The sequence below is a fragment of the Centruroides sculpturatus genome, unplaced genomic scaffold (genome assembly GCF_000671375.1).
Source record: "Centruroides sculpturatus isolate CEXI.00-Female unplaced genomic scaffold, Cexi_2.0 scaffold275, whole genome shotgun sequence".
Lineage (NCBI taxonomy): Eukaryota > Metazoa > Arthropoda > Arachnida > Scorpiones > Buthidae > Centruroides > Centruroides sculpturatus.
In genome coordinates this window covers 315,191-325,840 of record NW_019384477.1, presented here as the reverse complement: position 1 = coordinate 325,840, position 10,650 = coordinate 315,191, and the positions used below count along the sequence as shown (strand labels likewise).

General features: G+C 27.0%; 1 protein-coding gene across 1 annotated transcript in view; it reads right to left on the bottom strand.

The window, feature by feature from the left end:
* Window positions 1-6,650: 6,650 nt before the first annotated feature.
* Window positions 6,651-10,650, bottom strand: part of LOC111621346 (ATPase WRNIP1-like) — a 13,574-nt gene continuing 9,574 nt past the window's right edge. Inside the window, exons 4-6 of the mRNA XM_023363442.1 lie at window positions 9,620-9,775; window positions 6,830-6,909; window positions 6,651-6,710 (exon numbers count right to left, since the gene is read on the bottom strand). Of these exons, the coding sequence (XP_023219210.1) occupies window positions 6,651-6,710; window positions 6,830-6,909; window positions 9,620-9,775 (296 nt within the window). The remainder of the gene's footprint in view (window positions 6,711-6,829; window positions 6,910-9,619; window positions 9,776-10,650) is intronic.

Sequence of the window (10,650 nt, the reverse complement as noted above, 5' to 3'; positions counted from 1 at the left end):
ACTAACTGTGTTGAAAATAAGTGTTGTTCTGTAATGAAACTCATTGCAATTCTATCAATACATTTTGAGAAATATAAATGTAATAGTATTTCCCAGAATAAGAACGGAGCCAATATGCTAGATCTTGAATGTGTATCATCCTATTACCATAGTTAAGCAACAAAAATTCTTCAAAAATTCAAACATTGTGTCATAATATATGCACTTTGTGTGACTTTTTTAAATATAATCTACTATTTCTTGTAAAATTCTTAAAAAGTTTATGTAGATTATAAGAGTTTAAACATGTCTTACAGTTTTCTATTGGCCATTAACAAATTAGGTGAGGCCATGACATAACTTCAGAAAAGAAAAAAATGTTTACACACATGTGGAACCATTCCATTCCAGAACTTTCTACAGAGCAAACTCTGCTCTTGCTTTAGTTTTGTGCACTAAATTATATTAAAAGTTTATATAAATGTTTACTTAGGTAGACCAGATGGCAGCACTTTCGAAATCTCGATAACATGAGTGACATGATAATGTAGGTGTCACTGTCTTCAGTTTACAATATTTGTTACATCATATGGTTTCTAGATTATGGCCATACCATTTTATATTTTAGGTAGAAGTATTTTAATTACTGTATTTCAAAAAGTTGTATCTTGTTTTGTGATTATAATTTTTTTGAAGTTTGTATTTTATATTTTTTCTTGTGTTAATGGAATAGAGGGCTTAGAAAAGCATTGATTTTCTTGAAATTGTTGTTAATAAGAGAATTTCATTAGATATTAAGTTTGCCATAAAGTTAGGTTTGCAACCTTTAGATGCAGATTGTTTGAATTGTGATGATCATTGTAAATTAATTTTTCAAAAGGATCATGATTCTGTTTTTTTTAGATGTCATAAATGCAAGATGAACAGTTTGGCATTTGAAGGTACTTTCAAAGATAAATTTGGGGAAATTTCTTGGGAAACTATTTTTTCGTTTGTCTGGCATAATTTGCATAGAACTTACATTGAGCATGACCTATTTGGCAATGGGCATGAGTAGTCAAACAGCTGTTGACTGGGCAAATTTCATACATGTTATGATGGTTTTCTTGTCTAATTTGACCTAAATGAAAATTGATGGACCTGGAAAGATTGTCAAAATCGACGAGACTGTTGTGAGCAAAAGGAAGAATGAGAAAGGATGGTTGGTAAAGATAACCAGGTGAGTTTTAGGTGGAATTTGTGATAATGATAATTCCTGTTTTGTGTGTAAAGTAAATTATTGGATCAGAAGTCAGTCTTAATTTGGTTATTAGTAAATTTGTAAATTCAGGATGCACAGTGTACACAAATGAATGGAAAGGTTACAATCACATCAATGATTTAGAAAGAGTGACCATTATTATTAACCATGACACTGTGAAACATGCTGAAAATTTCGATTTGATCCAATTACAAGCTTTCATACACAAAAAAAATCTAATGATTATAGCATTGTTTGATAAACCTAAAGAATTTGTCTATACTGAAGATTTGTCAGATTCATATTTATATGCTTTTATGTATAAGAAGCAAATTAAAACTGGGAGAATGTTTCGAACTGTTCGTTCAACATACAAGTAACATGTATCCAGGAGCGGGACTTGTTCCAGTATGGAAAGAGCCAGAAATCATACCTTCAGCCCTGAAAGTAATTCTCAAAAAAATCCAAAAATCATCAAGAAAAGATTGTAAACATGTGTTAAGAATACAGAAAAAGTGTCTACGAAGGAAAAGGATGAAGTTATGAAAGAATCAGCCAAACCATGTTCTTTACTAAAGAAATCGAAGAAAAGGAATTAGAAATATAACAATGGTGATTCAAATTTTTTTTTCTTTTAATGCTGGTGTAGCTGCACTGGTTGCCAATTTGTTTGTGGATGTTGCGTTCACAAACAAGATAGCGACTGGAAGTACTGCCATAGGGGCTACCTAAGTAAACATTTACCAAAGTTTAATTTGTTTTATTTAATTGTTTCATTAATTCCAGTTTTTAGAAATTGTTTTTAGTGCTCAAGAATTTTACTAATTTTATTGTGATACTATTGGTGGCGATACTAGGTATGGAATCATGTACCTTGACAAAATTCAGCAAAGTAGAAGAATGAGAGATCTTGAATTTGTCCCATATGGAAGGCCCACGATGGCAACAGAAGCTGAAACCATCCTAGAAACCTATCACAATTTAAGTATGGCAACTAATCTACAGCAGTCAATCGTTCAACATGAAATCTGTCCTACAAGTTTGAAGAGAGTCACTGATCTATCACAATATAAGAAACAAAGACACCTGTGCTGGATCAAACACTTTAAGTATGCTTACTTGCTATAAAAAATGAAGTAATAAAATTAAGCTTGGCAGTGTCTACTACTACTACTACTACTACTACTACTACTACTACTACTACTACTACTACTACTGTGAAAAATCCTTTAAGATTGTAATGCCAGCTTAGCAAGATCATATGGTAAGAGGATTAATTGGTATGTCTGTGTTCTAAAACTTTTCAGTTTAAAAGTCCTGTCTTCTGAACAGGACTTTTAAACTATGTTCCAAAAACTTTAAGCTAAAGTGTGCAAAACTAGATTAACTACTGTGAAGATAGGACTCCCTTCCAAAAATGCTTGCTGTGAAGTATTTAACTTCTATAATAAAGCTTTCACAGATGATCTTTATTAGTGAAGCATTAATCATTCTGCTTCCTATGACTTACTCCTTCATTGCAAAATATCATTAATATTATATCTGATTTATTTTGCTTGTTGATCATAGATATTATAACTTATAAATCAAAGTAATTCCATAATATCATTATGTCATTGTCCAAGATATGTTCAGAATTTTTCAAGTCTGCATACTATCTGGACTTAAGCTAGAGAGTTCTTCAATAATAATTCATTATAAAGCATCACATTTCTGCAATCATTATTGGAATTCAGAGAATGTCTAAATTTGAAGTTTACTGCAGTTATGCTAAAAATATTTTCACTTGTGTTCTGTTGAGAAATTTTAAATAAATAAATAAATATATATATATTCTTTGAACAACTGTAATTAATATACCATGAGATGGAAGAGATATGCTTCATCATCTCAATAAATAAATATGAAGTATGGAAATAATAAATTTTATAAATTTAGTTTGCATTTTAACAAGTATTTATCTATAAATAATACATTTTTTTTTAAATTTCATTATCTGATTTGGATCTATAAATGACTATTACCAATCATCAAAAATCAAAACTAACAATAAAACAAACAGAATGCATCTTTATAACTAAAATTCCAATTACAAATGTTTGGAAAGTGCTTTATAATGCACTTTCCATCAATACTTCTAAAACAATGGGTCAATTCTCATCCATCTTATTTTAGTTTCTCTCCATTAATGATGAAAAACTGCTTACTACATTCTTTCTTTCCAAATTCCTCTTCATCTCTGTCAAAGGGAATAAAGTTTCACTGCCATATCAGATGTTCTATATAGCATGTAAACAAATGTGGAAAAAACTGAAAATTCTGGTATGGAATATTTGTCTTCTTATCAAAACAATTACCTCCAAAGTTATGAATTCTCCATCATAAATGGCATGGTTCTACACATACAATGATTTCTGTCAATACATTAANATCATATGGTAAGAGGATTAATTGGTATGTCTGTGTTCTAAAACTTTTCAGTTTAAAAGTCCTGTCTTCTGAACAGGACTTTTAAACTATGTTCCAAAAACTTTAAGCTAAAGTGTGCAAAACTAGATTAACTACTGTGAAGATAGGACTCCCTTCCAAAAATGCTTGCTGTGAAGTATTTAACTTCTATAATAAAGCTTTCACAGATGATCTTTATTAGTGAAGCATTAATCATTCTGCTTCCTATGACTTACTCCTTCATTGCAAAATATCATTAATATTATATCTGATTTATTTTGCTTGTTGATCATAGATATTATAACTTATAAATCAAAGTAATTCCATAATATCATTATGTCATTGTCCAAGATATGTTCAGAATTTTTCAAGTCTGCATACTATCTGGACTTAAGCTAGAGAGTTCTTCAATAATAATTCATTATAAAGCATCACATTTCTGCAATCATTATTGGAATTCAGAGAATGTCTAAATTTGAAGTTTACTGCAGTTATGCTAAAAATATTTTCACTTGTGTTCTGTTGAGAAATTTTAAATAAATAAATAAATATATATATATTCTTTGAACAACTGTAATTAATATACCATGAGATGGAAGAGATATGCTTCATCATCTCAATAAATAAATATGAAGTATGGAAATAATAAATTTTATAAATTTAGTTTGCATTTTAACAAGTATTTATCTATAAATAATACATTTTTTTTTAAATTTCATTATCTGATTTGGATCTATAAATGACTATTACCAATCATCAAAAATCAAAACTAACAATAAAACAAACAGAATGCATCTTTATAACTAAAATTCCAATTACAAATGTTTGGAAAGTGCTTTATAATGCACTTTCCATCAATACTTCTAAAACAATGGGTCAATTCTCATCCATCTTATTTTAGTTTCTCTCCATTAATGATGAAAAACTGCTTACTACATTCTTTCTTTCCAAATTCCTCTTCATCTCTGTCAAAGGGAATAAAGTTTCACTGCCATATCAGATGTTCTATATAGCATGTAAACAAATGTGGAAAAAACTGAAAATTCTGGTATGGAATATTTGTCTTCTTATCAAAACAATTACCTCCAAAGTTATGAATTCTCCATCATAAATGGCATGGTTCTACACATACAATGATTTCTGTCAATACATTTTTTGATAAAATTAATTGATAAATTAATTTTATCAAATAAATACAAAAAAATAAATTGCAATTCTGAAATATTTTGTTCACTTGTAAGATCTTGTCTAACAAGTAAGTGAGTTTTCCTTTTTCTCTTTTTCTTTATCTGCAGACAATTGTCTAGAGATAAGAAAAAAGAAAACTCACTTTCAGACAATTTCTCGAAATGATTTGGCATTTGGAAATATTAATACAAATATATTACTGTATAGCTTCAAGAGGAAATTATTTTGAAGGAAACCATTAAAGTTCAAGATAAAATTTTTGAATGCTACTTATACTGTATGTACAATATCATTATTGCAAACATGTATATCATCAACTATTTAAATAATATTTAATCAAAATTACAGCATAAAAAAAGTTGTTTTTATCAAATTCTTAAATCAAAATTTAAAAAAAATATTCTAATGGAAAAAATTTAATATATAGAAATCTTACCCTACATTCAGGCATACCAATATTTTGACAACAGGATAATGTGGAAACAGCTAGATTAAGTGCATTTGAATCAGCTATACCTGTTATTAAAACAAAAAAAAAAACCTTGTAAACAGCTAAAGTAAAATATCTCAGTTTGAATTTACATGTAAATTTTAAATATTGTTCCATTTATAAATTTAAATTTATAAATACAATGAGCAATTATTTATTGTGACATTGTCACAATGCTGGGCTGCAATTATTAATCATGTTTTAAATTTATTTAATTTAAAATATATGCTCTCCACCTCAAATTAGTAGTGCTTTACCCCTGTGCATCATAACAATAGCGTTTTGACAGTCATCTATCTAATACTTTTTAGAAGAAAATTTTTTAATTGAAATAATATGACTTCTGGGTTGCATTGAAAGTTCATATATAGTTAATCGGGGCTAAGGTTTCCATATCTGATCTCATCTTTTATCTAACTCCATTCTCAAGATTAAGGAAAGACATGACAGTGGGAATTTATAAGTCTACAATTTTTTCAAATTGCAGCCCAACAATAAAACTAGTTATGTTTCAATGTTGATATTTTAATAACAATAATGCTAGAGACTTTTGTAATAATTGAAAGATATTGTAATATATATTTTGTAATCATTAAATATTTAATCAATGTCAAGATATCAAAAGATTAATTTATATCATCTGAAAGACTGTGAAATATTAACATTTTCATAATTTATTGAGAAAAATATACTTTTAAATTAAATTAGAATTTAAAAGACTTAGAAATTATTATATGATATTTATTCAAGTTTAATATATTTTTACGATACAATATTTTTATACAGGATGTTAACCTTGAGATTAAAACTCATGTAACTGATCCTTAATTCTTAATCATAAGTCTTCGAAGAGATGTAAACGAATTACCATCAGTCTTACAAATAAACTAATAACTTACATTAGATACAGTTGTGTTTTTATATACTTTTTTTGGTATTTAATATCACTTATTAGGATCTTAAAAGAATTATAATAAAGACTTTAAAAATAAATTGCAATTCTGAAATATTTTGTTCACTTGTAAGATCTTGTCTAACAAGTAAGTGAGTTTTCCTTTTTCTCTTTTTCTTTATCTGCAGACAATTGTCTAGAGATAAGAAAAAAGAAAACTCACTTTCAGACAATTTCTCGAAATGATTTGGCATTTGGAAATATTAATACAAATATATTACTGTATAGCTTCAAGAGGAAATTATTTTGAAGGAAACCATTAAAGTTCAAGATAAAATTTTTGAATGCTACTTATACTGTATGTACAATATCATTATTGCAAACATGTATATCATCAACTATTTAAATAATATTTAATCAAAATTACAGCTACATGTGTACAATATCATTATTGCAAACATGTATATCATCAACTATTTAAATAATATTTAATCAAAATTACAGCATAAAAAAAGTTGTTTTTATCAAATTCTTAAATCAAAATTAAAAAAAAATATTCTAATGGAAAAAATTTAATATATAGAAATCTTACCCTACATTCAGGCATACCAATATTTTGACAACAGGATAATGTGGAAACAGCTAGATTAAGTGCATTTGAATCAGCTATACCTGTTATTAAAACAAAAAAAAAACCTTGTAAACAGCTAAAGTAAAATATCTCAGTTTGAATTTACATGTAAATTTTAAATATTGTTCCATTTATAAATTTAAATTTATAAATACAATGAGCAATTATTTATTGTGACATTGTCACAATGCTGGGCTGCAATTATTAATCATGTTTTAAATTTATTTAATTTAAAATATATGCTCTCCACCTCAAATTAGTAGTGCTTTACCCCTGTGCATCATAACAATANTATTGGAATTCAGAGAATGTCTAAATTTGAAGTTTACTGCAGTTATGCTAAAAATATTTTCACTTGTGTTCTGTTGAGAAATTTTAAATAAATAAATAAATATATATATATTCTTTGAACAACTGTAATTAATATACCATGAGATGGAAGAGATATGCTTCATCATCTCAATAAATAAATATGAAGTATGGAAATAATAAATTTTATAAATTTAGTTTGCATTTTAACAAGTATTTATCTATAAATAATACATTTTTTTTTAAATTTCATTATCTGATTTGGATCTATAAATGACTATTACCAATCATCAAAAATCAAAACTAACAATAAAACAAACAGAATGCATCTTTATAACTAAAATTCCAATTACAAATGTTTGGAAAGTGCTTTATAATGCACTTTCCATCAATACTTCTAAAACAATGGGTCAATTCTCATCCATCTTATTTTAGTTTCTCTCCATTAATGATGAAAAACTGCTTACTACATTCTTTCTTTCCAAATTCCTCTTCATCTCTGTCAAAGGGAATAAAGTTTCACTGCCATATCAGATGTTCTATATAGCATGTAAACAAATGTGGAAAAAACTGAAAATTCTGGTATGGAATATTTGTCTTCTTATCAAAACAATTACCTCCAAAGTTATGAATTCTCCATCATAAATGGCATGGTTCTACACATACAATGATTTCTGTCAATACATTTTTTGATAAAATTAATTGATAAATTAATTTTATCAAATAAATACAAAAAAATAAATTGCAATTCTGAAATATTTTGTTCACTTGTAAGATCTTGTCTAACAAGTAAGTGAGTTTTCCTTTTTCTCTTTTTCTTTATCTGCAGACAATTGTCTAGAGATAAGAAAAAAGAAAACTCACTTTCAGACAATTTCTCGAAATGATTTGGCATTTGGAAATATTAATACAAATATATTACTGTATAGCTTCAAGAGGAAATTATTTTGAAGGAAACCATTAAAGTTCAAGATAAAATTTTTGAATGCTACTTATACTGTATGTACAATATCATTATTGCAAACATGTATATCATCAACTATTTAAATAATATTTAATCAAAATTACAGCATAAAAAAAGTTGTTTTTATCAAATTCTTAAATCAAAATTTAAAAAAAATATTCTAATGGAAAAAATTTAATATATAGAAATCTTACCCTACATTCAGGCATACCAATATTTTGACAACAGGATAATGTGGAAACAGCTAGATTAAGTGCATTTGAATCAGCTATACCTGTTATTAAAACAAAAAAAAAAACCTTGTAAACAGCTAAAGTAAAATATCTCAGTTTGAATTTACATGTAAATTTTAAATATTGTTCCATTTATAAATTTAAATTTATAAATACAATGAGCAATTATTTATTGTGACATTGTCACAATGCTGGGCTGCAATTATTAATCATGTTTTAAATTTATTTAATTTAAAATATATGCTCTCCACCTCAAATTAGTAGTGCTTTACCCCTGTGCATCATAACAATAGCGTTTTGACAGTCATCTATCTAATACTTTTTAGAAGAAAATTTTTTAATTGAAATAATATGACTTCTGGGTTGCATTGAAAGTTCATATATAGTTAATCGGGGCTAAGGTTTCCATATCTGATCTCATCTTTTATCTAACTCCATTCTCAAGATTAAGGAAAGACATGACAGTGGGAATTTATAAGTCTACAATTTTTTCAAATTGCAGCCCAACAATAAAACTAGTTATGTTTCAATGTTGATATTTTAATAACAATAATGCTAGAGACTTTTGTAATAATTGAAAGATATTGTAATATATATTTTGTAATCATTAAATATTTAATCAATGTCAAGATATCAAAAGATTAATTTATATCATCTGAAAGACTGTGAAATATTAACATTTTCATAATTTATTGAGAAAAATATACTTTTAAATTAAATTAGAATTTAAAAGACTTAGAAATTATTATATGATATTTATTCAAGTTTAATATATTTTTACGATACAATATTTTTATACAGGATGTTAACCTTGAGATTAAAACTCATGTAACTGATCCTTAATTCTTAATCATAAGTCTTCGAAGAGATGTAAACGAATTACCATCAGTCTTACAAATAAACTAATAACTTACATTAGATACAGTTGTGTTTTTATATACTTTTTTTGGTATTTAATATCACTTATTAGGATCTTAAAAGAATTATAATAAAGACTTTAAAAATAAATTGAGAACTTTAAATCAAACAACAAAATATTTTTGATTTTTTAAAATTTTATGTTTAAATAATATTTATTAAAGAAGACATTTTTAATACTAAAATCTGGTTTTAAAAATGTTTTTGCAATACTTCTTTATAAATTTTTAAGTAAACTATCTCAAAAAAATATTAATTATGAAATTATACATTTAAGAGAATTTTCTTATCATGAAAAATTAGAAACATTGAAAAATATATATTTACCTATATCTTCACTAGCAAAGACAACCATTCGACGTGCGATAAAACGAGGATCTTCACCACTTTCAACCATTCGTGCTAACCAATATAAAGTAGCATCAACAGAAGACCCTCTCATGGATTTTATGAATGCTGAAATACAGTTATAATGCTGATCTCCTATTTCAAAAATAACATGCAAAAATATATGTAATGAGAATTTATAATATTTTCAACAATTAAGGTTATTATTATCATTATTATTGTTATATATTTATATTTCATTCATTTACTCATTTAACAAGACTTTAAATTATGTATGCTGGATGAAAGTTGTGGCTATTTTGGTAACTTTAGTAAAAAATATTTTCAAGAGATCCTTATAAGAAGTAGCCAAATCAAGATATAAGGCAGGGGTGGCCAACCTTTTTAGCAGGCGGACCAAATTTCAGAAATAATATTTCTTGCTGGGCCACGCACCTAATTTTTTTTAAAATTAAAGTAAACAAGCAAGTGTGCTACAGCTTCAACCGCATCGTTGCTTTCCAGTAGGTGAGATCGTGGTCAAACACTTGCCTGGTTTAACGTAAAAAAAAAACACAAAAAATAGGTATATTTATTTTTTTGAAGAAAATAAAACATAATCGAGAATCATTTATTTAATAACCGAGAAACATATTTATTAGACAATTTTAAAATATTTAAAAGTGAGACATCTGACTTTGTTTTACAGAACTAACAAGTAAGTGCATCAAAATTGATCTGGACTGATGTAGTCGCTACACGCAAACAGTTTTCCAAATGAACATCAGTAATTCGTGTTCTCACTTGTGATTTGATGTACTTCATACGACTAAAAAGTTGTTCACACGCATAAGTGTTTCCAAATAGCGAAACCATTGACAGAGCATGTTTGTAAAACGCAAGATATTTATCCTTGTCCAAATACGTTTCATAGAACTCTTCCAAACCTTCTTAACTCTTCTAATGTTCATTTGGTGATATGTACAATAAAGTTAACATTTATGTTCATTTGACCTAGCTCCGCGGGCCGC